This window comes from Jaculus jaculus, chromosome 5 (genome assembly GCF_020740685.1).
Source record: "Jaculus jaculus isolate mJacJac1 chromosome 5, mJacJac1.mat.Y.cur, whole genome shotgun sequence".
NCBI lineage: Eukaryota > Metazoa > Chordata > Mammalia > Rodentia > Dipodidae > Jaculus > Jaculus jaculus.
Window position 1 is genome coordinate 36,684,691 of NC_059106.1, and position 27,810 is coordinate 36,712,500.

Consider the following 27,810-nt stretch of genomic DNA (forward strand, 5'->3'; position numbering starts at 1 on the left):
ACAGACTGGCTACCTGGTCCTGAGATGTTCCTGTCACATTCCAGATATCCTCCACCTCATTACTGTTGTCTTGTACTCCTGGGGGTTATGCGGGCCTTTGGTTAATTCTTGGGATCCCTGACCTGAGCCTAGGGTAGGGGTTCTAGCTTCCACTTTTTTCTTTTTTTGTGGTGATGTACTGTTTGAGCAGCTGAGAGTGAGCACACACACCCTACAGTCACCAGTGATTCAGAGACCAGCTGGGACTAATGTGGAAACAAAATGTCTCCTGGGGAAGGGGGAGGTAACTGGAAGAAGGGATCCCTTGGTTCTCAGGCCTCTAGCACTTCCAGCCTGAACATACATGGGCAGAGTGCTCGCTGACCTGGCACTTCCTGTACATTCTGATGGCTGAGGTAGGGGCTCTTGGGCCCCTTCAGAAATGTCCCAAGACTGCCCTGCAGGGGCTAGGAGAGCCCAGGAACCGCAGGCTGCCCTCAGGTAGGGGCTGAGCCCTGCCCAGAGAGGCTCCTCCTCCAGCTCTAGAGTAGAGGCAGGATATCCCATAGCCTCGCCCACTAATGGGAGGCGTGGGCAGGAGGCTCGGGACACAAGGACCCGGACCTGTCGACCTGCTCGGCCCAGGCCAGCTACCACCACCCATGGGGAACAGCCACTGTGTCCCTCAGCCCCCCAGGAGGCTGCGGGCCTCGTTCTCCAGAAAGCCCTCCTTGAAGGGAAACAGGTGAGGGGTGTAGCCTGGCCGACACCGTCTCCCCCAACCTGCTGCCCTGGACAGGTTGTGAGCGTGCCCTTTCCCTTGTTCCCAGAGAAGACAGCGCAAGGAAGCTGGCTGGCCTGTTTGGCGCCGAAGCAATCCCTGATGGGGACACTGCGGCCGACAAGATCTTCCACTACATCCCGGGGCCGGTGAGCAGAGGGGCGTGTCCCGCTTGAGCGGCAGCAGCCAGGGTGGTCTGCGTGGCCCGGTGTGGCCCTGATAGCTCTGTGCTCCGGTGTGACTGTGCCCCTGCGTGCGTGACAAGGTGTGTGTCTGGCATCTTCGCTCAGCTTGGGGTCTTCCCTGGCACACCTGGGGGATTCAGATCCAAAACCAGGTGAGGAAGTGGACACTGCCCCGCCCTAGGGAGCTCATCTGCCGAAAGTCTAGGCTGAGAACGAAACCGAGACGGGCACTGAGTCAGTGGTGAGCCGCGCGCCGGGCGGGGCTTCCCTAGTCTGCTGCTGCTGCGCAACGAAGGGGGCCGCGCCCACCCGCCTCTGCTGGACCTAGCAACCTGGGGGGCTCTGGTGAACAGCAAGCCAGGCCTGTTTCTCCCCCTAGGGAGCTGTTTCTGCGTATCCGCAGCCCACAGCTACATGTTGATGTCTAGACTGACAGCACTTCCCAAGCCCTGGGTTGGGAGAAGCTAGGTCTCAGGTAGGACAGACCTCACCTCCCCAAGCGCCTCCCCTGGGTTGGCGAGGTCCCGCTCTGTGTGGAAGCCCCTGGACCTCTCAGCCTGGAGTGAGGCAAGGCTTCCACCCAGCATGCCTGGGTGTTGCAGCTAGTGTGGGTTCCCAGAGCCCACCTTTCCCGCATTGGTTCCATCACTTTAAGATCCCTGAGCTCCCTGTAGGCAGGAGCCAGCCTGAGGAACCTTGCTATCTCTAAGAAATGGAAAGGAAGGGGGAGCATCTAGCCTGCTCCAGGGTGGAGTCCTCCCTACGTTCATATCTCAGGCCCTGATTCCCTCTATTCAGGCCCAGTATGACCCTGAGAGGGAATCCCAGGATTCCCTAAGATCCTCCCTAGCCAGGACACAGTAGTTGGAGAGAAGCAGGACATGACCTCAGTGGGAGGAGCTCTGGCCAGGCATGAAGATAGTCCTCCCTGAGCACTACACCTGGACTGAGTGGATTCTGTGCCTGGGCTCCAAGGTTGCCTGGGCTGCAGGCCCAGCTAAATGGCCCTTACTGATTCATGGCCTATTTTTCACAGGTGCCATCCAGCATCAATTCCCACACTGGGTGTGGGTTCAGGAAGCCCCACCCAGAAGCAGGGAGGATGGGAGCTGTGTCTCTTCACATTCCTGGGCCTACTCAAGAAGTAGCTTAACTTGGCCAATGCATAGCAAGTCCATACAGGTGGTCCTCAGAAGCCCTCAAAAGGAGCATGGGCCCTGGATAGCTTACTTCTAAGTCTGTGGATCACAGCCAACTGTAGGTCATTAACTTCAGTTCAGTTTGATATTAATATCAAACCTCCCATTTATGGAGGACTCTGCCACCATTGGCCTAAATGCTGTGTGGATATTGATCCTCCCTCACAGCACATCCCAGACCCTGTCCTAGGCTATAATAAAATAGATCAAGACTTCTGTTCTCACTGGCAAAAACACAAGAAAGATAGAGTAAGCTAGACTAAATCAATGCTAAAGAGAAAAGCAGAGTCCAGAGTTTTAGGCTAATACATAGAGAGAAGGTTAAATCTGAACAGACTTGAAGGGGGTTAGATAGGGGATGAGTGGTCCCAGCAGAGGGAGGAAGAACAGGTGTAAAGGTGAAACAGGCATTTGCCTGATGTGATGGAAAATGAGGAAGAAGGGCTGGAGGGATGGCTTAGTGGTTAAGGCACTTGCCTGCGGAACCTAAGAACTCATGTTCAAATCTCCAGGTCCCACATAAGCCAGATGCAGCACAATGATGCAAGTGTCACACATGTGCACAAGGGGCGCATGCATCGGGAGCTCGTTCACACTGGCTGAAGACCCTGCCATGCCCATTCTTTCTCTCTCTCTGCCTCTTTCTTTTTCTCTCTCTCAAATTAAAAAGAAAGAAAGAAGGAAAGAAAATGAGGAAGGAGGGCTGTGAACATGGTTCAGCAATAAAAGTGCTGGCTTGCAAATCCTAATAGTACCCACGTAAATCCAAATGCACAAAGTAGTGCACACATCTGGAGTTTGTTTGCAGTGGCAGGAGGCCCTGGCCACCTATTTTCTTTCTCTCTCTGCCTTCCTCTCCCTCCCTCTCCCTCTCTCATCTCCTCCTAAATAAATAAATTACATTTTAAAGGAAAAGAAAAGAGGCCAGGCATGGTGGTGCATGCCTTTAATCCCAGCACTCAGGAGGCAGAGTTAGGAGGATTGCCTTGAGCTTGAGGCCACTCTGAGACTACATAGTGAATTCCAGGTTAGCCTGGGCTAGAGTGAGACCCTACCTTGAAAAAAATAAAAGTAAATAAAGAAAAGAAAGAAATGAGGAAGGAGAGGGAAGACCATAGAAACCCCTTAAGATGTTGTCAAGGCCTTACCTTTTACTGCAAGTTAGATAACTAATGTGCCATGATGAACCGGGGCAGCCAGCAGTCTCACAAAAGCTAACTATAATTTCTTTCCAGCTCTGAGTTCATAGACATGTTGATAGCTCTAAATGGGCAGTATTAGAATATTTACACCAAGGAAATTGGCAAAAGTTACAAACCAGGGTCTTTAAGTTTCTCATTTGGCTTTATTTGCTTTTCATAGAACCAGGTCAAAAAAATAAAAATAAAACATTGCCAGCTGACACAAGAGACGTGGAAGGGCTTTGAGAATTAGCTCATCCAGACACTCCCAAACTCTGACAATTCTGGAGAGGCTGAATAGCCAGTCAAGTTGTACAGTGTGTGGGTTGAAGCCACTGAGCTCCAACCTCACTCTCTATGACAGACCAGATAGCTCTAAGTTTGGAGGAAGCTGCATGTATGTGAGGTGTGTATATATTGGGTTTGTGTGTATGTATATTTTCTTGATGTATGTGTTCTGTGACCATGCATGGACAGAGCAGACCAGCGTGCAGTGGTTATGTATATCTTGGCTGGGGCTCTGGCTCCATCTGGCCCTTCCTCTGAGCCCTGCTCCCCCAGGACATACCAGGCCTGGAAGGTCAGCCAGAAAACCTGGAGCAGCCATTCCTGAGTGTGTTCAAGAAGGGTCGGCGGAAGACATCTGTGAGGAACCTGGGCAAGGTTGTACACTATGCTAAGGTCCAGTTACGGTTCCAGCACAGTCAGGTAGGGGTCACACCATATGGGAGCATACACAGGGACCAGCACCTCTGACAGCCTGGGGCCTATCCTCAGACCCTGAGACTGGTGGCCCTGCTCTCCCCTAGGACACCAGTGACTGCTACCTGGAACTGTTCCCTTCCCACCTCTACTTCCAGGCCCATGGTTCTGAAGGGCTCACATTCCAGGTAAGGCAGGGACCAAGGGGGAAGAAGGGTGGCTTTGTTCCCCAGGACTCCCTGAAGCCCCTCCTCTCCTGTGCTGTGGCAGGGGCTGTTACCACTGACAGAGTTGAATGTCTGCCGGCTTGATGGGTCCAGAGAGCATGCCTTCCAAATCACAGGTGTGTGGAGGGTGCTGATCTGGTCAGAAACTTCTATGGGCTTCTAGGAACTCCCACTAGCCCATTTGATTCTTCCACCCCACCCCCACCCCAGGCCCGCTGCCTGCCCCGCTCCTTGTTCTCTGCCACAGTGAGGCTGAGCTCAACCGCTGGCTCTACCATCTGGAAAAGCAGATGGCTCTTGTGGGTGGACTGCAGCGCTGCCACTCAGCACCTCCACAGGTCAGTGCCAGGAACATGTAAGACCCTCCCCCCATGGGACCCTCAGGCATGCCCCTGCCCTCCACCTCCCCAGGGTCCTCCCAGAGATGAGCTTCCCTGAACTTTGCAGCTCAGTCTGACCCGGCTGCGGAGGGCATCAGGGCATGAATCCATGGGCAGCGCCATCTGTGCATCGAGGGTCAAGCTGCAGCACCTGCCCTCCCAGGTGAGTGGGAGGGGAACATGGAGGCACAGTGAAACAGGGCGGGGTACAGGCACAGGTAAGTTCTGGACCCTAGGTGCCCAGTCCCATTCCATCCTTTGACCCCCTGCAGGAGCAGTGGGACCGGCTCCTGGTTCTGTACCCAGCATCCCTCGCCATCTTCTCTGAGGAGCCAGATGGGCTTGGCTTTAAGGTGGGCCCTCCCCATGTAGACCCACCCCAGGGAGGTGCCCTATGTGGGATGGGGGTGGCACTCAGAGAAACCGGTATTTCAGGGCCTGTTGGGACAAAGCATAGGGATCTGCCCATCTAGCCTCACTGCCCTGGTCAGTCTGGTCTCCACCTTGACACAGAGGAAGAGTCCCCACCCCGCATATCCCATCTCGTTCTGGAGGGCCATCCATCACCCTGGGGTGGGTGGAATGCAACAGGCCACTGCTGGGATTTCCTCATGCATGCATGCCTCCTTTGTCTCTGCACACCGTAGTCCCTGACACCTTCCTTTCGCGTGTGCAAGTGTATATGTGTGTTTTCTGGGGCCAGATCGTGTCGCTGGTATGTACTCACAGTCACTGGAAAACACACACAGGGGGCTTCCTTGCCCAGGGCCAGGCCACATAAGCATGCATCTGTTATTGGCCTGGGCTGGTGAAGGGCCAACAGAAGGCAAGGTAGGGTAAAGATGTCCCATGACAGACAAGGGGCTGCCTAGCTTCCTTCAAGGTGTCAAACTTGGTGCTGAGTGGCCCAACTGCCCAGCCCAGCTCTGGAGGACAACACAAAGGGATGGGGCCAGGCAGAGGCCAGGGTGTCTCTAACAAAGGCCTCATCCTCGCTCAACAGGGGGAGCTGCCACTGAGCGCCATCCACATTAACCTGGAGGAGAAAGAAAAGCAGATCCGCTCCTTCCTGATTGAAGGTGGATTCCTACTCAGAGTCTTTCCCCCTGCCTGGCTGGGCTCCTGGGAGGGGTGTGAGCCTGTGGGTGCCCTAGCTCTTTACTGGGGGTTCTCTGGGTGAGGGATACACTCTTCCCAGCCAGGCCCCACATCATGTATCTATATGCAGGCCACCTCATCAACACCATCCGTGTGGTATGTGCCAGTTACGAAGATTATAGCCACTGGTTACTCTGCCTTCGGACTCTCTCCCGCAGGGATGGGATCTCCCTGTTACCTGGCCCTGACAGCATCCCAGCTCTACAAGGGCCCACACAGGTGAGGAGTTGCTGGGATCCCTACAGCTCAAGTCCCAGGCAATGGTACAAACTGGGGAGCAGTGGGGTGGGTCCAGGCAGAGGTAGGAAGGGAGACAGATCCAGCCACCCAGCTCACCTCTGCTGCCTAGGTTGTGGGTGGAGGTTGAGGGTCATTCTCTTCCGATGGACAGACCAGCTGGAACTTAGCGTGCCCAGTACCTCCCCCGACCCGCACCAGCCGCTCCCTCCCTGAATCCTCAGTGCCATCCACTGCAGGCTGCTCTGCCCGACCTGCACCTGTGAGTATCTGAGGGGTGACAGAGGAAGAGGGGCCTTAGCACTTTCATCTGCTGGGAAACCTGGGATTGACTGCCCCATAGCAACCTGGACCCTAGTTTCTAGGGGAGGATTTCATGCCACTTCAGAGAAGAGGCTGTGGGAGAGGGGCTCAGAGGAATTTTCTGAGAGGTTTTTGGTCTTTACAGGACCAGGCCAACCCTGACTGTGCCAGCATTGGCCGGAGGAGGGCAGAGCTGAGGCGCAGCGGCAGCAGCCGGTCACCCAGGGGCAAGACCCGAGGGGAAGTGCGTGGCCTGGCCTCCCCACTTCCTCTGCACCTCGATCTGACCAAGGTGGGCACACCATAACTCCGGACCCCAGGCTTCTGTTGGTCTTGCCTTCAACTCCCCAGTTGTCTCTCAGGCGATCCTAGAGTCCCCAGAGAGCTCTTACTCAGAGGGTGGAAGGTGCTGGCAATTTCTAGCTGGAGGAACCTGTATCTCCTCTTCCCACAGGTGAGTGGACTGGCCCAGGAGGGCAGCACAGAGGCTCCAGACCTTTCTGTGGACACCCCACATTCCCCACTCTACGCTGATCCCTACACACCACCAGCCACCTCCCACCGCAAGATCACAGATGTCCAAGGCCTGGATGAGGTTAGTGCCTTGCTGGGTGGCAGGCCTGGACTTGCTACAAGCAGAGATCAAGAGGATGCCAGAAGCCTGAGGTCTGCTCAGGCTATGAAGGGAGACTAAGGGTTTCTAGCTTCACAGTGGCCAGACCTGGGCCACAAGTGACCCATGCTTTCCTGGCAGTTCCTCAGTGCAATGCAGAACTCCTGTGGACCTGAGCCATCAAGCCCATTTCCCTCGGTCCCTGTGTCTGTGCCTGTCTCTGACCCCATCTCTGGCATCTCCAGCTCATCTGGGCCCCCGGGCCCCCCCTTGCTCACTAAGAAAAGTGCCCTGCAGTCCCGAGCCTCCCAGAGACACCGGGGCTCCTTCAAGGGTCAGGGGCCACGGCCCCCAGACTCCCCTCAGCTTGTGAGTAGCATTCCCCACCTGGTGAGGTGGCCCCAGCCTCAGGACTTAGGATGCTGGAGTTGCAGGCGGCGGGTGGGGGTGGGGGTGCGGGTGGTGGGGGTTCCTGGAACTCAAAGGAGAAGAGAGAAGCAGGAAAACATAGGGCCAGCACAGACCAGGGACAAAAAAGAGGGTAGCAGGACAGGAAGCTAGAGAGTAAGGAAGGGAAAGTGGATGAGACCTAGCAAATTGCATGGGCTGATCTGCCTTGGCTCTCAGACTTGTGTTTTTGGGCTCCCAGGTCAATTCTGCTAGGGACAGTTCACCTGGCCCCCTGCTGCCTCTCTCAGGTGAGTCAAGGTCCTACCCCTTCTGGGGAGGTGCTGCTCTCTGTGGGTTGATGCCTTAGTTGTGACTGTTCTCTCACTAGATGGAGAAGTCCCCACCCGGGACAAAACTTCATCTCCCTCTCACCAGAAGTGGCAACGGCTCAGGAGGCCCGAGGTGGAAAGAGGGCTCATCCAGTGGATCTGACAGCCTCCAGGGGGACTGCTTCTTAGATCACTATCAGTCAGCACCAGCCTGGAGGGGAGTCTGCAGCCACCCCAACCCTCTGGTCCATATTAAACCTGGAAGGGTCTGACCCCAACAGGTCAAGGGGTATCTCCAGAACTCTGAGGGTGGAAGCTCCCCTCGCCTGGCTCTAACTCCTCAGCTCCAGCAAGTGGAGCAGCAAGGAAGAGGTGACTCTTCTAGTAACAGACCAGGGAGGGACATCAGGGAGATTCTTGGCATCTTCAGGGGCCAGGCCCCTAGGGAAGGAAGGGGGGAGGGGGACAGAGTGTGTCTCTAGAAGTGGGGAACAGCATGGCCGTGGAATACAGAAGGCTGAAAAAGTCAGGTTGTCAAGATCAGTGTGAATGAGTTTAGAGGGCATGAGGGTCAGAGGTTAGTAAGGTGTGATCTGTCACAAGCAGAATGGGGAGATGTGCCCAGTGAGGAAGGTGGAAAGTCTGGCATTGTTGAGCATATGGGGTAAGGCTGGTCGGAGAAACCAACACCATAAACAAGAAAGAAAGATTTTATTGGTGCTGTGTTCCTATGTTCCCCTCTGAGCAACTAAGGTTCCCCACCAACCTGGGAACCCTGCATGCGCTGCCACGGGCAAAACCCTGCCCTGCACCAGCCATCACTGTACCACCTCAGGCCCTTCACTCACCTTCACAATCCACAACTCCTCTCAGCCTTGGCCCCACACAAGCTCACTGTGACAGTCCCCGTAGACAGCCCTTGCATCAGAGGTCACAACATTCTGTTTGCACCCTGTACCGCCTGCTGCAGCCCTGCCCCACAGCCCCTGCACTTTGGGGGCCACAGAAGCGATCTTTGAAGGTGTCTCCTAGGACCTGCTCACTGACTCAGGCCAGGACCAGGCGAGCTGTGGCCATGGTGCCTCAGCTCAGAGGTCAGAAGGGCCTTGGGGGCCCTTACCAGCCCTTCCTGCCTGTGCACAGGGCATAGTCCCTGAGCTGTGCTCTCCCAGCTTTAAAGCCACCCAGTGACCTCATCCCAGACCCAAAAGGTTGCTCTGACACTTCTCATTGTAGAGTCTTCGCCTGCTGCTCATGCCATCTGCATGACCGAGCAGGTGAAAGGGAGGGTGCTCAGTAAAGTTAGATTTCAAACAAGTGCATTTAACCACTGAGCTGACTTCCCAGCCTTATATTAGATTCCAGATAAATATCAAATAATTTATTCATACATGTACATGCCAAGTAGTGCATGTGAATTCAAATTTAGCTGGTGTTCTATGTTTTATTTTAATTTTTGTTTTGTTTTGTTTTCAAGGCAAAGTCTTACTCTAGTCCAGGCTGACAGGAACTCACTCTGTAGCTCCAGACTGGCCTCAAACTCACAGTGATCCTCCTACCTCAGCCTCCTGAGTTCTGGGATTAAAGGCATGTGCCACCATGCCAGCTTTTGTCTTGTGTTTCACTTGATAATCTGATGTCCTGCTACTCAGCTCCCTGCTCAGTGCCCACCCACACAGAATCCTAAACTTCTGCCCTCCTCGATGTAGAGTGTGGCCTTGGTCTAGCTACTGGCTGGACTCTTGGTGGAGTCCAGGAAGTCATCGCCAAGGACACTAGCTCCCTCTTGGATGCAGAAGACGGGGCTCAAAGAGTGAGGAGAAGAGTAGCACCTTGTCCTGGGCACCTGGGCTCATCTCCACGTCCTGTGGCTTGCCAGGCCAACCTGGCTTCTAGCAGCTGGGGCTGGAGCTGGAGTTTGGGCTACGGGTGGGGCTGTGCCCTCGCCGTGCCTGGTGGCGGAAGTAGCGAATGGCGGAGATGGTGCCAATGTTGGCCAGCAAGACTGTAAGAAAAGCACAGAGTCTCCTGGGTGCCAGCTCTGACTGCTCACCCCCTTCTGCCTAAGTGACACAGCCCTCAAAGGACAGAACAAGGATAACATGTTGGAAGCAGGTCAGCAATGACCGAAGTAAGACTGAAGAAGGCCTGAGCCTCCCTATGTACCCTCCTCCCTAGTGGCCCAGAAAATGACATAGACATCACAGCCCCTAGATCTGACTTCCAGGCACTATACCCACCCTCTGCCCCCAGGGCCTCCAAACCTGTTTTCCAAGCATCTGGAGCATGTAGATCTGAAGTTCTCACAGCCCAAGTGGCAAAGGCGACAAACACCAGACACATGTCATTCTGGCTGAAGGTAAACGAAGCGAGAGGGCCCCGGAACTCCCCTAGGAAAGAGAAGTCCATTCTCGGCTACTCCCCTGAGACATGCCTGAATCAGATATGCCTGCCCTGAGATACCAATTGCCCTGGACACATTTGTTTGAGTCAAATGTTCCCCCATGATGTCTCTTACTCAAGACACTGGGTAGCATGTGTCATTGTTAAGTCAGGCCAATTTGAGGGACTTGCCTCTAGGACCTATTCCCTGGTGTGTAAAATAGCTTCCGAGGGAAGAGATGGGATATTTTCTCCTGGTGCTCCAGGGAGCATGGTCTTAATGGGAACATCCCCCTAGTACCTGGCCCCTAGAGGCTAGAGGAGTCCCTGCTGGCACCTGGGCTTGGACTCAGGGCAGCAGTCAATGCAGAACCGAAGCCCTGAATGGCCATCATGCCTGGGCTGTGCTGCCCCTGGACTGTGTCCTGGGATGGCTGAGAGCTTGCTCTTACCCTCCCAGCAGGTCCCTGAGCTCCCCTCCCCCACGTACACACCAGCTGATGGCCAGGATCTTGCCCTTCCCCTCCCTCATGTCCACTTGGCCTGGCTCCATGGACAGTGTGTTCTCAGTGTGTATATCTGGATAGGGCATAGGACCTGAGCAACACCTACCTGTCTCTCTGACTGTCAAGCCAAGCAGCTCTGTTGTAGCTGAGGCGGGCTCAGAGGATGTCTCAGGCTCCACTTCCCTGGAAAGTTCTGAGGTCTGCAGCTGAAGAAGGGTGTCTGGTGTCAGCACATCATCAAACCCTTCCTCACCCAAAAAATGTTCATAGGCCTCAGGGATGGAGATGGGCACCAGGTCTCCAGGAGGAGCAGCTGCCACAGCCTCAGCTCTTGGGGATGGGACTGGGGAGGGCTGCGCCTGACGCCTAGACCTCTGGGCTCCACAGTCCTGGAAGAAGAGCTCGCATGAGTCTGGCCACTGGAGCTCCCCCAGAGCCTGGCTGGCTGCGGCATCCTCCTCAACACTTTCATCCTCCTCCTCGATGGGGTCACAGAAGAAGAACTCGTAGGCCTCGGGGAGGGTCACCGCAAAGCTTTTTCTGGGTTCAAGGCCTGCTGAGGCAGAGGGAGCAGGAGGCGGCAAGTGCTTAAGGATCCGAGGCTGGGGAGATCGAGGCCCAACAGCCACGGCATCCCAGGCTGCAGATCCGCCCCGGTTCCCTGCTGCTGTCCTGGGAGCTGGGGTCCCAGATGGGGTTGGAGAGGGCAGACCTGCAGGTCTGCCTGTTCCTGACTCCTCATAGCCAGGCACAGCCACAGAGAATCGCACTTTTTTCCTCTTAGGGGTTTGTACAGGGCCAGGGAAGGTCTCCCTCAAAGGGGATCCAAAGGCACCTACTGAGAGCACCCCTCCTGGCTTCTGTTTGTGCTCCTCTGAAGGCATAACCACCTCTGTGTCCACCATGGCAGCCTCAGCCTGAGGAGCAATGGGTAAGGAAGGCATCTCAGGTATAGATACACTCACTTCACACTCAGCCTTGGAGGCAGAATGAGGCAGAGCTGTACAAGGAGCAGCCACTGAGACAGGCATAGATGAATCCAGCTCTGGCTCGACCCCTGGACCTGCTGCAGGTAGGTCCGCATGCCTGGGTGTGGAGGCAGATGGGGACCCAGCCTGATCCACCTGAGGCACAGAGTCAGGTATCGACAAAGTCGTGCTAGGTTCAGAAGCAGCTATAGAGAAGCCATTGTTGGGCTGAGGCTTAAAGGCAAGGGTAGATAAAGTCATTTCAGGCTCAGAGGCACGTGTAGACAAAGTTATGTCAGACTGAGACTTGAAGACAGATGTAATCAAAGCCATGTCTGTTTGAGGCTTGGAGGTGGGTAGAGACAGATCCACATCTGGCTTGACTGTGGAGGTATCTGGAGGAACCTCCTGGACAGATTTGGATTCCATATCTAGTTCAGCTCTGGGATTCATTCTGATTTGGTCTGAACCTTTCTTAGTTATTGGGACAGGTGTAGACAGATCCAAGCCATGCCCTTGTCTGGCAACATGTTCAGGGGCCCTGGAGCTGTGCTCAGGAGCACCAGCAGAGTCCAGCGGGGCTTTCGCCACCAGCTTTCCTGTCCCAGTTCCAAGGCCCTCCTCAGGCCTGGCCTCGGAGAGCAATGGGGAGTCCAGCTGGGCAGCAGCAGGGCCTGGGGTTCCTGTGCACTTGCCCCCCTTGGCACCCACACCACGTCTCTTCTTGCGACCAGGGCTCCGCAATGGGGCTCCAGGACTATCAGGGGGCCTCTGAGGGGCAGCATTGTGGCCAGAGGAGTCCGAACTCCGAGGGGGCTCTCCAGAGGGACTGGGGGCAGGGCCCTGCAGAAGCCTCTGCATCTTGTCTCTGGAAGTTCCTGAGCCTGCTGGGGACAAGCACTGGTTTGGAAAGGTACCGTCTGAGTAGAGGGACGGAAGAACTTCTGACAGTGTGGATGTACTGGCTGACTGCTGACCAGTCCCCAGAGCCAGGACAGGCTCACACTGAGACCTGCTGACCAGCTGCTGGGTGGCCACGTCCTCAACTTCGTAACCCTGACAGCCCTTCCCCCTAGAAGCCAGCTGCCCAGTGAAGAGGGGTGGGGGCCCAGGGGGGCTGCTGCCACTGCTATCTCCTTGGTCAATGTCACTGGACAAGAGCTCGTCACCAGAGGCCAGACCAGCCTGCAATAGGCCACACTCGTCAGCAGTAGCTGAGAACTCAGCCCAGTCCCGGTCACTGAGCTGGACGCTGTACTGGAAGTTGTCCATTGCAGATCAGCAGAAGTGCTGGAGGACTTGAGACCAGGTAGGGTCTTCACAGATCCAGGCCCCATACACACAGCAGCACACACTGATACCACCCTGCCTGCCCCGGCAGTGCCTGCCCCCTCCCTTGCAGTCCATTTCGACCTGGAAGAAGCCCAGACGATAGGTTCCACTTCTTCCAGAACCAATTCATTTGCTTTTCTGAGTCAGAAATCCTCAACTCCAGCTTTTTCTATTTCCAAATTGACTCCAAATGCTAACTTTACCATGATACATTGTCATATTCCTAAAATGAAATAGGATTTCATATTAGTGAAGTAAACTAGAAAGTGATGTTGATTACGTTTGAATAGTGTTCCCTTATATCTCTGAGATCTGTTCACTGAGGGCCTGTCTCCCTTCTCCACCTCCCTCTACAGTGATCTGTACTAAGGACCACCAACCAAGGATCAGCTCCCCCAGTGATACATCAGCCTTCGCTTGTCTCCCACTAGCAGCTGACGACAAAGGGGCTACAGTCTCTAGCAGGTGACCACAGAGGGGCTACAGTCCCCAGCAGGTGGCCACAGAGGGGCAACGGTCTCTAGAACATGACCAGACTTCTGGCTGATGACCTTCTACTAGCCTTGGCGAGGCCAAGCTTCCTGAGCTCACCAAAGTCACACCAGTACTGGCCAGCGCTGGCTCAAGGGTCTACAAGAAAGAGTCTGGTCAGAGGTCACAGAACATAAATGAGCCCCCATGAACCCCAGAAGTCACCTCTCGTTATCCTCAGGTCTGCATCCCTACCTAGTCCTGCCCAGCTGCCCAGGGCTCCATTTTGCCACATCTTAGTAAACCAAGGTGACCAGAACTGGTCAAGGACTCCAGCCTCTGTCCCTTCAGGGGCTGCACTTTGGTCCTCAGTCATCTATGAAGGGAGCTAACTAGACCCAGAGAGGTAACAGTTCACTATGGCTGGGGTGGTCCTGAGTGAGAAATCTTGGAGTCAGGACACTGTAGCTTCCTGCCCACTCCCCTCTCTGGCCCCTGGAGAGACCTCAGTAGAGGCTGCCTGCCACTAGAACCCCTAGATAAGGGCAAGAAGCTGAGTGTGTCCTACCTGGGTCTCGGCAGCCAGCTGGGGCAGTGGAGCTTGGTGTCTAGCGGCCTGTCCCCAAGCAGCATGGTGCTAGGTTTGTACTGCAAGCTCCGCCCCCACTGCTAAAAATATCCTGTCCCTGGGCTCACTTGTGACTCGTGCCAGTCTCAAGGCCAGGCCACAAATAGATGGCATTTGAGGAGCCTCCAGTTATGTGAGGGACGTCTTCCTGGTATAGGACCAGGCCTGGAGCTGGCCCTGGCTAAGGTCATATCAGAATCTAGCCACAGTACATTCTCAGAGAGGCTGTTCCTAGAGAAATTTCTCAGAGGGGCCAGCACCACATGACCTTCCTTCCTAAGCAGAAGGCCACCTGTACTTTCGCCTTGCTGTGAAACTTCAGGCCCACTCCACTTGCCACTCGAATGTCTGTGGGTCAACTTTGCATCCTTGCCAACCTGAGTCTGACTTCCAGGAGTCACAGGAGCCTCCTGGGCATTGTTAAACCTGCCAGCGGGGCAGGGGGCAAGTGTTTTCTTTGCTCTCAGTGAAGGGCTCCACAGATGGGCCTAGATCCTGAGTCTCAGAGAGGATTGAGAAGGACCGGGGTTCAAAGCGAGTTCTCTCTAACCTTGGAGTCAGCGAATAGGCCCTAGACAGAGTGGTCACTCCAGAAGGGATGGGCAGGGTAATAGGCCTCTGTGTAGGAAACCTTGCCAGGTCCCTGAGCACCTATCTATAAACTCAAACACCCTGAGAGGGGTATCTTTCTTCCCGAGGGACATGAGGCACAGAGAGGAGGAACAACTTTCACACAGACACAATCAGTAAGAGGCAGAGTAAGGTCCCTAAACCCTGCTCTTCATTTGTTTTAATATACAACCTGCTTCTGTAGCTCAGGCTAACCTCAAACTTGCAGTCCTCTTGCTTTAGCCTCCAAGGTGTTAGGGTTACAAACGTGTGCTGCCATTACTGGCTGCTTTCTATCCTTCTAAAGAATTTTTCAGCCAAGTGTGGTGGTGCATGTCTTTAATCCCAGCACTCGGGAAGGCAGAGGTAGAAGGATTGCTGTAAATTCAAGGTCAGCTAGAGACTACATAGTGAATTCCAGGTCAGTCTGGGCTAGAGTGAGACCCTACCTTGAAAAACCAAAAGTAAAAACTTAGAATTAAAAAAAAATAGGGGGACTAGAAATATGGCTTAGTGGTTACGGCATTTGCCTGCAAAGCCTAAGGACCCAGGTTCCATTCCCTAGGATCCACAGTAGCCAGATGCACAAGGGGGCACATACATTTGGAGTTCCTTTGCAGTAGCTAGAGGTCCTGGTGCACCCATTCTCTCCCTCTGCCCCCGTTTCTCTGTTAAATAAATAAATAAAAATAAATGGGGGCTGGAGAGATGGCTTAGTGGTTAAGGCACTTGTCTGTGAAGCCTAAGGACCCAGGTTCGTTTCTCTAGGACCCACATAAATCAGATACACACGGTGGTGCATGCACCTGAAGTTCATTTGCAGTGGCTAGAAGCCCTGGCACACCCATTCTCTCTCCTCATCTGCCTCTTTTCTCTCTCTCTCTCTTTCTCTCTCACGTAAATAAATAAAAAATAAAAAGAAAGAAATAAACCCTTTCCTGCTACAAGCTGCACTCATAGAGTATTTTGTCCTGGCAATGAGAAGATAACTGCTTCAGCAGCAGAGCTTCACATGGACTGTACAAGATGAAAGGCTCTAGAAGGCTTGAGGCAGGGGAATGACATGATCTGACACAAGCTGTTAGGCAGCTTCCCTGGCTTTCTTATGCAAAGAGTATAGGATCAGCAAGAGTGAGCTGGGACTAGAGCAGAAAAGAGAAAGGTCTTACTAGAGGGCAGAACAAACAGGCTTTGTGTAGACGAGCCTTGCTGCAGTTGGCAGTCTTCAGAGAGAAGCCCTTTCTTCCACTCCCACCCAACCATCGGCTTTCTGGTGGGGGCTGGGAGTGAAAGATGTTTGCATCTGTGACCAATCTCAGTCTAGGCAGGAAGGTGACACGATCGTAACCCAGCTGTCTAATGAAGGCCTTCGTTATTAACAGAAATAGCAACTGTGCTGGTGGCCAGAGTGTATGTGAAAAGAGGTATGGACTACAGGGTCACTGCGCTGGGAGAAACAGGCACCCAGTAGGAGACCACAGCAAAAAGGGAGAGACAAGGAGTCATGCCTGCTATGTTCCTAGAGACCACAAGAGGGCACCAGGCTCCTACTGGGAACCAGACAGAAGTGCCCAGTCAACACCATTGCCTAGGAGTCCCCAAGTCCTGTTTTCTCAAAAACAGTGAGGGGTGGGAGAGTTTCTCAGGAGCTTCCGAGAACACTCTTTTTTTTGTTTTTCTTTTAATAGATAGGGTCTCATTTTACCCCAGGCTGACGCAGAACTCATTCTTTAGTTCCAGGCTGGCCTCAAACTCGCAGTGATCCTACCATCCATGCCTCCAGAGTGTTGAGATTAAAAGCTTACATCATCACACCCAGAAAGATCACTTTAAAAAAAATTGTTTTTAAGATTTTATTTTTATTTATTTATTAGAGACAGAGAGGGAGAGATAGAGTGAGAATGGGCATGCCAGGGCCTCTAGCCACTGCAAACGAACTCCAGATGCATGCGCCACCATGTGCATCTGGCTTATGAGGGAGCTGGAGAATCAAACCTGGGTCCTTAGGCTTCGCAGGCAAGTACTTTAACTGCTAAGCCATCTCTCCAGACCAAGATCACTTTTGTGAAGCTATGTAGCTGCTTTCAAGTACTTGACTGGGCGACAGAGTGCACAAGTAAGAACTTTCAGGACTGGGAAGATGGTCAGCAGTTAAAGGCACTCACAAAGCCTGCCAGCCTGAGTTTAATTCCCATGCCACCTATGTAAGCTGGACATAAAAAATGGCATGGGCTGAGTGTGGTGGTGCATGCCTTTAATCCCAGCTCTTGGGAGGCTGAGGTAGGAGGGTCACCATGAGTTTGAGGCCAGTTTGAAACTACATAGTGAATTCCAGGCCAGCCTGGGCTACAGCGAGATCCTACCTTGAAAAAAAAGTGGTACAGGGGCTGGAGAGATGGTTCAGTGGTTAAGGCACTTGGCCTGCAAAGCATAACAACCTAGGTTTGATTCCCCAGTACCCATATAAAGCCAGATGCACAGTGGCACATGAATCTGAAGTTCATTTGTAGCAGCTGGAGGCCTTGGCATGCCCATTCTCTCTCATTCTCTCTCACTCTCTCCTCTTTCTCTCTGGTTGCAAATAAATAAGTAAAAATAAAATTCCAGGGCTGGAGAGATGGCTTAGTGGTTAAGTGCTTGCCTGTGAAGCCTACGGACCCCGGTTCAAGGCTCGATTCCCCAAGACCCACATTAGCCAGATGCACAAGGGGGCACACACGTCTGGGGTTCATTTGCAGTGGCTGGAGGCCCTGGCGTACCCATTCTCCCTCTCTTCCTCTCTCTCTTTCTCTCTCACTCTCACTCTCACTCTCAAATAAATAAATAAAGATAAAATAAATAAATAAATAAAATAAAATTCCAGTCTGGAGAGATGGCTTAGCAGTTAAGGCACTTGCCTGCAAAGCCAAATGACCCAGGTTTGATTCCCCAGGACCCACATAAGCCAGATGCATAAGGGGGCACACACATCTGGAGTTCATTTGCAATGGCTGGAGGCCCTGGCATGCCCATTCTCTCTCTCTCTCTACCTGCCCATTTCTGTATCTCCTTCTGACCTCTCTCTCTCAAATAAATAAATTAATTAATTAATTTTTTTTTGAGGGGGGTTTCAAGGTAGGGTCTCACTCTAGCCCAGGTGACCTGGAATTCACTATGGAGTCTCAGGGTGGCCTTGAACTCATGGCAATCCTCCTACCTCGGCCTCCCAAGTGGTGGGATTAAAGGTGTGCGCCACCACACCTGGCTTAATTAAATATTTTTAAAATAAATAAATTAAAGTTCCAGGGCTGGAGAGATGGCTTAGTGGTTAAGGCGCCTGCCTGTGAAGCCTAAGGACCCATGTTTGACTCCCCAGGTCTATGTAAACCAGACGCACAAAGTGACACAAGTGTGCAAGGTTGCTCTAGCTCTCTCCCTTAAAAAAAAAAAAAAAAGGAAGTCAGGCGTGGTGGCACATACCTTTAATCCCAGCACTTGGGAGGCCGAGGTAGGAGGACTGTTGTGAGTTTGAGGCCAACTTGAGACTACATAGTGAATTCCAGATCAGTCTGAGCTAGAGACTGTACTTCGATTTAAAAAAAGAAAAAAAAAAGCCTTTAATCCCAGCACTCTGGAGGCAGAGGTAGGTGAGTCACCTTGAGTTCAAGGCTACCCTGAGACTACACAGTGAACTCTAGGTTGCCCTGGACTACAGTGAGACCCTACCTCAAAAACAAACAAACAAACAAAAAAGGCCACTCTGTTGGGCTTGCCTCAAAAAAAAGTTTCATTCTTTAAAAAATGGCACATTTAGTATTTGTTTGCAGTGGCAAGAGGTCCTAGCACACCCATACATACACTCAAACACACATGTAAATATATGAACTAAGAAAAAAAAATTTTTTTTGTTTTGGTTTTTCGAGGTAGGTTCTTGCTCTAGCCTAGGCTGACACCCAGCCTCAAGAAAAATTATTTTTTTTTCAAGGTAGGGTCTCACTCTAGCTCAGGCTGACCTAGATTTCATTATGTAGTCTCAGGGTGGCCCCAAACTCATGATAATCCTCTTGCCTCTGCCTCCCAAATGCTGGGATTAAAGGAATGCACCACCATGCCACCACACCACTAGCTTGTTTTTTTTGTGTGTGTGTGTTACTTGTTTTGCACTGAGGCTTGCTCTTCTAGAGATAATCCCTTTGTCTTGCTAAGCAGCTCCACTGAGGGACATAGGGTGGGCTGGGGTGGGCTCCTGTAACAGAAACCCTTCTGGACCACAGACTCACTGGGCCTGGGCTGAAACTGCTCCAGGTAGCCTGGGCTGGAGGGAGGGAGGTGTTGAGCATGAGCCCACCTGGGCCTGTGTGCTGTGAGCCTGGTCCTCTTGCTGCAGGCAACCTACCTACATCTGGGTTTGGGGAAAGGGGTACCTACTACAAGCCCATGGGGCTTGAGCCTGTGTCAGGCTGCCTCTATGCATCTGCATCGGGGCTAGGGGGAGGTACGCCAATTGCAAACTCACAGTGAGGGTCAGGGGCCTGACCAATGGGCCAAGTCCTCTTGGCTCCCAGGTGTCCTGAAAGGGGCCCTTATTTTTCTTAACAGTATTTTTTTTAAAATGTTTTCATTAGCATTTTCCATGATTATTAAAAAAATCCCATGGTAATTCCCTCCCTCCCCACCCCCCTTAATAGTATTTTTTGGAAAGAAGAAATTTTTACTTTTGATTGTTTTGTTTGTTTGTTTTTAATAGAGACAGGGTCTCAATATGTAGTCCTTGCTGACCTTGTGCTGGAGAGCATCCTGCCTCAGCCAACCAAAAGTTGAGACCAGGAGGCTGTCCATTTCCTATTCTACACTATTCTTTTCTCACTGTATCTAGAACATCTTTGCCTAAATGAAGCTTAACAAAAAATTTTTAAGTTTTCTGCAAAATATTCCATAGTTAGGCTTTGCACTTTGAACTATACTCCAGCTGAGCATAATTGTGCATGCTTTTAATTCCAACACTGGGAGGCAGATATTGGAAGAACACTGTGAGTTGGAGGCTAACCTCAGCCTACAGAGTGAGTCCCAGGTTAGCCTGGGCTACAGTGAGACCCTATTCCAGGGAGGGGGGGAGAGAACTACACTCCATTTCAAGTTAATCTGTGTGTATGATATGAAGTAAGAATCCAGGTAATTAATTTGTACATGGATGTTAAATTATTCCTGAACCTCTTGTTGAAGATTCTCCTTTCTTCTTATGACTTTGCATCTTTGTCAAAATTCAATTGAAACACACACATACACATTCATATGCATCTATTTCTGAAGTTCTAGGGTTTTTTATGAGAGAGAGAAAACAACAGAGAGATAATTGGGTGTATCAGGACCACTGGCCACTGCAATCGAGCTCCAGATGCATGTGTCACCTTGTACGTCTGGCTTATATGGGTTCTGGGGAGTTGAATCTGGACCCTTAGGCTTTACAGGCAAGTGCCTTAACTGCTAAGCCACCTCTCCAGTCCCACTTTTTTGTTTGTTTTTTCCGAGATAGGGTCTCACTCTAGCCCAGGCTGATCTGGAACTCACTATGTAGTCTCAGGGTGGCCTTGAGCTCATGTCAATCCTCCTACCTCTAGCCTAACATGTGAGTATGTTTTGGCACAAACCATGGTGAGCTCATAAGATGGGCAGGGGTCAAGGAAGAGCAGTAGAGCCTCTCACTGTCCAGGACTATAGAGGCCTCAGTCCTAGATTTACTGTGCTGGACAGGACAGGACAGGACACTGGGCAGTAGAGTAACTCTAGCTAAGGGACAGGTGAAGTGAAAAACTTTGTTACCAGTCTCAGGCTGGGACATCAGCTTTTTGTGTACCTCTTCCTATGAGTGCTTGGGCAGGTGTGATGAGGGCCAAGCACAGAATTTAAGCATCTAAGCCTGACACACCACTTTCCCTATGGACATCAGGCCCTCTGTGAGCCCACACCAGCAGGGAATGAAGGGCAGGCAGAGTGTCACAGACTTCTCTGAGGTAACCAGACCCTAGCTGCAGAAAGAGTTCATGCTCCAGTTGCTGGGGTGGTCTCTTCAACTCCTTTAATCATCACAAAAATGTTTCTGGGTTCAACTCATCAGACTTCTTCCTAACCCCCATGACCTTCATGTGACCTTGCCCATGTAATTCAACATTCAAGGATTTTATTGGTGTTTACTATTGTTATTTACATTTACTGAACTGACAAGTTATCCTTATGACTTATTGTTTATGTAACAAAAAGCAGACTCTACCTCAAAAAACAAACGAGCAAGCAAAAGTAAGCAGTTGGAAAGAGCAAACATTTATGATCTTGCAGTTTCTTTCTTTCTTTTTTTAATAAAGGTTTTTTGGGGTTTTTTTTTGAGGTAGGGTAGGGTTTCACTCTAGCCCAGGCTGACCTGGAATTCACTATGTAGTCTCAGGGTGGCCTTGAACTCAGGGCGACACTCCTACCTCCCTCCAAAATTCTGGGATTAAAGGTATGCGCCACCATGCCCAGCCTTGATCTTGCAGTTTCTTTCTTTTAAAAATTTTTTTTTGTTGTTCATTTCGGAGAGAAAGAGGCAGATAGAGATAGAGATAGATAGATAGATAGATAGAGAGAGAGAGAGAGAGAGAGAGAGAATGGGCGCACCAGAGCCTCCAGCCACTGCAAATGAATTCCAGATGCAAGCACCCCTTTGTGCATCTGGCTAATGTGGGTCCTGGGGAACCGAGCCTTGAATCAGGGTCCTTAGGCTTCATAGGCAAGCGTTTAACCACTAAGACATCTCTCCAGCCTGATCTTGCAGTTTCTAAGAGGAGTAGTCAAATAGTGGCTCAGCTGGTGGTTCTGGCTCTGGGTCTCTCAGGACAGGAAGACCTCACATGAAGTCTCACAGGCTGGAAGCTCATCTAAAACTCATTGTCATTGCTGTTGCAGAAGGCTCCAGGTCTGCCCACCTGCTTTCTATAAGAAAGGAAGCTGGTTCCCCACAGCAAAGAATGAGAGCTCATCAGAGCCCACAGGGACAAAATAGCAGGGACCTTACAACCTCACCTAAACAATATCCTGCCACCTCTGCAGAGCCCTGCTGGTCACACTGTAACTGTCCTGGCAGGAACAAAAATATGCTAAGGCGAGACACTTGTGCCCCTTCTCCTGGCTATCAGACTATTGAGGCAATGGACCCCAAGAAAGTATAATTTCCCCCAGGAGTCTTATGTTGAAAGAAGGAAAAGACTACAGCCCCGATGCCAGGCAGGAGCTTGTCTCCCAGGAAGAGATTTCCAGACTCCTCATAGTTCTGACAACTTCTCAGACCAACGTGTAGGAGAGACTGGAGCTAAGACAATGATAGGTCAAATAGTCAAGACTACGCCTTGACCATGACTGCTGAGTTATGCATTTTTTTTTTGTCTTCTGTTTAAACCTAAACCTCACATCAAGACCATGAAGATGGACTTGGAAGTGGGGGCACTGAACCTCTTTATTCCTCTTCCCAATGTGGCCATAGGTTATTTATTTATTTATTTTGAGGTAGGGTCTCACTTTAGCCCAGGCTGACCTAGAATTCACTATGTAGTCTAAGACTGGCCTCGAACTCACGGCGATCCTCCTACCTCTGCCTCCCGAGTGCTGGGATTAAAGGCATGCACCACCATGCTTAGCCTTCCAATGTGGCCATAGTGAACAAATCTTTTTGATTTCCAGTATTACCTGTTTCTTTAATTAGCTTATTGAGGACAAATGGCCAAGCCACTGTTGTTGGGGCTACAAGGACCCGAGCTTTGACCCTAACAACTTGGGTAACAATGCAGGCCAATTCTCTGTGGCCCATACAGAGGGACTATGAGGGACATCTGGGAGGCTGCCAATCCAGGACCTGTTTCCTTGGAATAGCTGAAGACAGGGGTAGGGGGACCAGGGACTCTGAAGGAGAACAGCATGACACAGGCGTGGGACCCTAAGAAATAAGGCAGCCCTGGAGCCCGGATGGCTCAGTGAGTAAGCTATTACCACCCCCCATAAGCTAGGGGTTCAAGCAGCTCAGCCCTACTACCACCCCACTTCCCAGTGAATGGAGGGAGCTTAATAGGCTTGGCCAGCAACTTTGGTCTCCATGGGGACTGATTCTTTCCCAGATTTCAAAAACCTCTGAGGTCTGTCATTGTTCAATCCCCAAACACTGGCCCACAGCAGATAGAGGACCGACTGACACAGGCTAGACACCATAGAGGTATGCAGATCACCCAGAAATGCACAGAAATTCAGCAAACATTTATAGACCCGGGGTCTGCTTCGGACACTAGGATGGAAGGAGGCTATTAGAGGAGAAGTCCAGGAGCTGTAACCAGCGTCCCCTCCAGCCAGCAGAGAGGACTTTCAACTGTTATTCAGTAGGAAGCTTCTGCAAGACAGGAACCAAGATGAAAACATCTAGGGGGGTGAGGGACAGGGCAGCCCTGCAGCCCATGCTCCATGGCCTGGTCCGAGGAAGGAAGAGGCAGAACTTATGTGGAAGGGCGGAGAAGACAAAAAGAATTCTCACTGTGAAAGTGTAGGAAAAAAACCCCGCAGGGGGCCCCCACGCTCTGCCCGGATAAGGCGACACCCCAAATCACTCACGAGAAGCAGTCTTGATGCAAACTGCAAGAGGATTTTATTCCAAGCGCGCTGGGGCCCACAGTCGTACACCTCACAGGGGTAGAGGACTGCAGAGCCCCGAATGCAGGAACAGGACAGTTTTTATAGGGTTTTTAACAAAGCCTGTGCCTTAGACCAATCATTTTCTAATATTAGGAGCCCCGCAGGGTGTTAGCCAGTCAGTTGGTGCCACCCCATAGTTTCTAAGCCAATTAGTTTATGACCTTGGTGGTCAGCATTTGCGCAGGTCCTTGGGTGGGAGTAGCAGAGTGTGGTTCCAGTCTCCTATGACCTTGGAGGTCAGCACTTGTGTAATTCCTTAGGTGGGGGTAGCAGAGTATGGTTATCAGCCTCCTATGACCTTGGTGGTCTGAGGCAGGCTGCTACAGCTTATGGTGCGAGCTACTAAGGCTAACAGTGTGGGCTATTAAGGCTTATAGTGTAAGGCTTATAGTGCAGGCTATTTACAGAAACCAAATAAGTGGTTCACTTCATTACTCATTTCCCATCCTTGAGGGCTATCTCATGCCCTTTTGCCTAGTTTTATATTAGGAGTGGGCTCTGATATAATGAGAAGAGGGATTCTTTACTTGCTTCCAACAGAGAGTAAAGCCTGGAGTTTGAGGTATGCAGGGAGCCCGCTTAAGCTCCCCTTGGAGCGTGATAGTATTTCTGAGCTTCTGAATTCTTGGGCCTTTCAAAAGGAAGCACCCCACATTTGGGTCTACAGTTCCTACCATGGTAGGCCTGCAGAAATGTACTTGGGGATCCACTCTGCCTCAGCCAAACCAAGGGATGAAAGGATACTGGGGATGCAATTACCCTTCACTAATGAGAAGGGGAAGCCTGGGAGAGTCTCAAACTGCCTTTCTTGTGTGTGCCCTGTCACCCCTCTGCCACATGACCCCTCATTATGAAAGCTCAGCCTCAGCTAGGATGTACCTCCTAAGACTTCTCTTCTAACCAAAGACAATCCCCAACTCCCAGCTACACCTTTCCCCAACACTGATTGGTTAAGTCAATATGGATCAGCTTTCCGGTTCTGTTTTTTGTTTGTTTGTTTGTTTTTCCTTGCTTTAGACAGGTGAGAGACACACGTGTGGCACTGGCTTCCTGGAGCCCCATCTAGCTAGGCCCAGCCAATATTGAAAGAGCCTACAATAGACAGACTGGTCTGAGAGACATATGGGAAGAGCAGAGAAAATTTATTTATCTATTCCCCCTTCCCACCCCCCGCCCCAGGTGAGGTCTCACTCCAGCCCAGGCTGGCCTCAAATTCACAGTGATCCTCCTACCTCTGCCTCCCAAGTGCTGGGATTAAAGGTGTGAGCCACCACTCTCAGCTAAGATCAGACAGAATTTAGGGAGAGGCACAGGAGATAAAGTGACAGAAATCAGATGCATGGATGCCCTAGGACCAAAGAGGTCCTTAGTGTGCTAAGAGGGTTCTCAATGCAGATCATTTGGCAACAGTGCCCAAATCAGACTACAGGGGACAGGAAGTAAGGCAGGGAGGGGGGGCCAAGGGTCTGATTAGGAAAGCTATGCTGCCGTCTTCTGAGAAGAGGCAAATACAATGGCCTACTTTCCAATGCCCTCTCAGGTGACCCTTTTCCCACTGCCAAACAGGTGGAGACTGCCTGCCTTCTTTCCCTGCTCAGCTCCAAGCAGGGCCTAGCTTCCCCCTACCCACATACACACAGCCTTTCTTTCCTGTGTACCTTTCTACCCTGGCTAAGCAGCTCCCCATCTCCCACCACCCCACACCAAGCCCTATTGCCAGATAGGACCCTCAGCCTTTTCCCACCTGACCACCATCATCCTCCCTCACCCAGCTTTGAAGAGGCCAGGGCTGCTCGGAGGCTGTTCTCGGGCTGGATCCTTGAGGTTATGTCTGCCAAAGTGTGGAGCACATAGCCCACATGACTGTCCCAGTCCCTGGAAACTCTGGGAGGTAGGATATAGTTGGGCAAGCAGGGATGACAGGCTAAGCAAAGACCCGGAGATTTCTGCCAAGTGTGTAGGGTCCTATCTAAGAAGATCCAGGTGAAGTGTAACGGAGATGGTGGTGCACCGCTTGTGTGACTCGTCTTACTTCCTGATGCCCCTGGCTAGAAAAGTGCCAGGCAAATGTCTGAAGAACTCAATGCTGATGGGAATGGATATAGATGCAGTCCTCAGCGTGGCTCACATGCAACTGCAGAGTGAGTTTGTGGCTGGGACAGCCCTCTCACAAAACTACAGTGCAGCCCCCAGCAACAGCTCTCCTGGGCCACCAGCAACAGGATGCTGACTTTGGAGAGTGTCCAGTGCAGCCTGGCCTTGTGGACTGCACCCAACTGTAGATACTTGGGATTCATACAAGGAGGAGTCCCTGTCCTTTCCCAGTGTGTGCTCAGCAGGATCCTGACTCCCTAAGGGTCCTTCCTGAGTCTAGGCATTAGATATTCTTGCCAATCTGTATTGCTGGGATCCCTTCTAATGTGGTGGGTACTTGGGTGGGGCACAGGTGAGGCTCAGCCTGAGTGAAAACAGACAGGATCCAGATGGCTGGTACTGAGGATTCCAGACAATGCAGCACATCTCAGCAAAAGGCCAAGTGTGAAAACAAAGTTCTGTACCTTCCAAGGAAAAAATTATCTTTTTAAAAAATCGGGCCAGGCCTGAAAAGATGACTTAGTGGTTAAGGCACTTACCTGCAAAGCCAAAGGACTCAGTTTCTATTCCCCAGTACCCATGTGAAGGCAGATGTACAAGGTGGCAGCATATGCGTCTGGAGCGTCCGAAGTTCGTTTACAGTGGCTGGAGGCCCTGGCACGCTCGCTCTCTCTCTCCTCTCTCTGACTCATAAAAACAAAAAATAACCGCCTGGCGTGGTGGCGCACTCCTTTAATCCCAGCACTTGGGAGGTAGAGGAAGGAGGCTAGTGGTGAGTTTGAGGCCACCCTTAGACTACATAGTGAATTCCAGTGAGACCCTATCTCAAAAAAAACAAAAAATAGCCGGGTATGGTGGCGCACGTCTTTAATCCCAGCACCCGGGAGGCAGAGGTAGGAGGATTGCAGTGTGTTCGAGGCCACCCTGAGACTACAGATGAATTCCAGGTCAGCCTGAGCTAGAGTGAGACCCTACCTCGAAAAACCAATAAATAAATAAAGAAATAAAAATAAATAAAAAATAAAAGTAGGCCAGTGAAAGCCACGTGTGGTGGTGCACGCCTTTAATCCCAGCACTCAGGAGGCAGAGGTAGGAGGATCGCCGTGAGTTCGAGGCCACTCTGAGAGTACGTAGTGAATTCCAAGTCAGCCTGAGCTGCAGTGAAACCCTGTTTCGCACAACCAAAAAATAAAATAATCATAATCATAATCATAATAAAATTAGGCCAGTGATGCTCTTCACAGGCCTCCAGTACTGAGACACCTTCTGGGAAACTTGGCTGCTGTTGCCTTCCTGGGGCACCGTTTATATCCACACCAGTTTCTGGCGCAACAGCGTACCGCAGCAAAGGCACCCGGTGGGGCACTAGGGAATACTTCCGCAGGCGCTCGCTGGAGGGCGGGACCGGAGGGGCAGAGAGTGGGTGGCGCTGGGGAAAATGGGTGGGGGGTCTGAGGCAGTTTGCCCACAGCGAATACCGCCGCGCTGCCACCTGCCGGTCAACTGGGCTCGCGGTTGGACGCGCAGCGTGACCGGAGCTGCCAGCTTTAGGGAGCCAGACTGTTGACAAAGCCAAAACAAAACTTGGCACGGACCTCTACAAATAAGTATTCTTTCGCACAGTCTAGACCAAGCTGCAGCCTACGACAGGCTCAGCGACACCAGGGCCTCCAGCTCCCACCGTGGTCCAGCGACTCCGCCCTGCGGACGGCGGGAGGACCCCGGGTCTCTGTAGGAGGAGCGGCGCGCAGGCGCTGGGGACGGGGGGGGGGGTGGGGGTGGGGGGGTGCAAGGGATAGGGGAAAGGGGCGGAGTGACAGCAGCGTCGAGGGGCCCTCCGGCGCCTGGGCTGTTGTGCGAAGGTCCCAGCAGCAGACCGCCAGGTGGCCCTGCACACCTCCATCCCCACGCAGTGTCACCCGCAGCTCACCCATCGCAGGCATCCCACGCGGGTTCTGCAGATGTCTCACGGGCCTTTCCAGGATGTGCGCCTTCCCACATTTCGAGTGGCGGAAGCTCTGGAGGCAGTGGAGAGAGGCAGGCTGGCTGTGAGCCGCCCTCGGGCTCCGCGGGTCACAGTGAACCCCGAGGGCTGAGACCCTTCTCGTGCCACGCCACGTCCCGTTCGCATCCTTCCTGAGTGCGTCCAGGATAAGGGTCCTGCGCTGAGCCAGGCTCGCGTGGATGCGCGCTTCCTTCATAACTGGCTTGGAGCGCTGCGAGGTGGGGGAGAGAGGGACTGGGTCCCCGTTGTTTACTGTCCCTCCCCACAAGTGGCCTCGCCGCTCCCAGCCCGGACCCGCCTGCAACCCAGCTGGTGCTGGCTGGCACTCCTGCAAGTGCAGAGGCGCTTGGCTGTAGCGGGGTGTCTGCGTGCCCGAGAGGCCTAGGCGATTGCAACCAGGGCGGGTTTGGATCCCGTGGTTCCCACAGTGGCGCCAGCCAATGGGCGGCCCAGCATTAGGGTTAGG

At 52.3% G+C, this 27,810-nt stretch overlaps 2 protein-coding genes across 5 annotated transcripts; one reads left to right on the top strand and one right to left on the bottom strand.

The window, feature by feature from the left end:
- Window positions 1-8,373, top strand: Plekhn1 (pleckstrin homology domain containing N1). The gene is made up of 16 exons (XM_045148808.1): window positions 1-724; window positions 810-909; window positions 3,887-4,033; window positions 4,135-4,215; window positions 4,298-4,370; window positions 4,465-4,592; window positions 4,702-4,797; window positions 4,907-4,987; window positions 5,638-5,713; window positions 5,863-6,011; window positions 6,184-6,291; window positions 6,478-6,624; window positions 6,787-6,927; window positions 7,087-7,314; window positions 7,595-7,643; window positions 7,724-8,373. The coding sequence occupies exons 1-16, from the start codon at window positions 561-563 to the stop codon at window positions 7,825-7,827; spliced, it is 1,872 nt and encodes a 623-aa protein (XP_045004743.1). The 5' UTR covers window positions 1-560; the 3' UTR covers window positions 7,828-8,373.
- On the bottom strand, window positions 8,359-27,761 carry Perm1 (PPARGC1 and ESRR induced regulator, muscle 1). 4 transcript variants are annotated; one of them, XM_045148805.1, is made up of 5 exons: window positions 27,654-27,761; window positions 27,270-27,613; window positions 10,659-12,404; window positions 9,929-10,054; window positions 8,359-9,669 (listed from the first exon to the last, which is right to left on the bottom strand). In XM_045148805.1, exons 2-5 carry the CDS (start codon window positions 27,538-27,540, stop codon window positions 9,557-9,559), a joined length of 2,256 nt encoding a protein of 751 aa, XP_045004740.1. In that variant the 5' UTR covers window positions 27,541-27,613; window positions 27,654-27,761; the 3' UTR covers window positions 8,359-9,556. The 4 variants fall into 4 exon arrangements, with proteins under 4 accessions (XP_045004740.1, XP_045004741.1, XP_045004739.1 ...); XM_045148806.1 differs by having other exon boundaries at window positions 27,270-27,733; XM_045148804.1 differs by lacking the exon at window positions 27,654-27,761 and having other exon boundaries at window positions 10,659-13,075; window positions 27,270-27,354.
- Window positions 27,762-27,810: the final 49 nt, after the last annotated feature.

Bases quoted from the DNA above. Each gene is read 5' to 3' on its own strand.
- Plekhn1 (XM_045148808.1), top strand. From the start codon at position 561: ATGGGAGGCGTGGGCAGGAGGCTCGGGACACAAGGACCCGGACCTGTC. The intron at 4,371-4,464 runs GTGTGTGGAGGG...CCCCCACCCCAG, and splicing joins GCATGCCTTCCAAATCACAG to GCCCGCTGCCTGCCCCGCTC. The intron at 5,714-5,862 runs GTGGATTCCTAC...ATCTATATGCAG, and splicing joins CCGCTCCTTCCTGATTGAAG to GCCACCTCATCAACACCATC.
- Perm1 (XM_045148804.1), bottom strand. From the start codon at position 12,792: ATGGACAACTTCCAGTACAGCGTCCAGCTCAGTGACCGGGACTGGGCT. The intron at 10,055-10,658 runs GTAGGTGTTGCT...TCTCTTTCCTAG, and splicing joins CTTGACAGTCAGAGAGACAG to GGGAGTTCCGGGGCCCTCTC. The intron at 9,670-9,928 runs GTTTGGAGGCCC...CTTTTCTTACAG, and splicing joins TCCAGATGCTTGGAAAACAG to TCTTGCTGGCCAACATTGGC.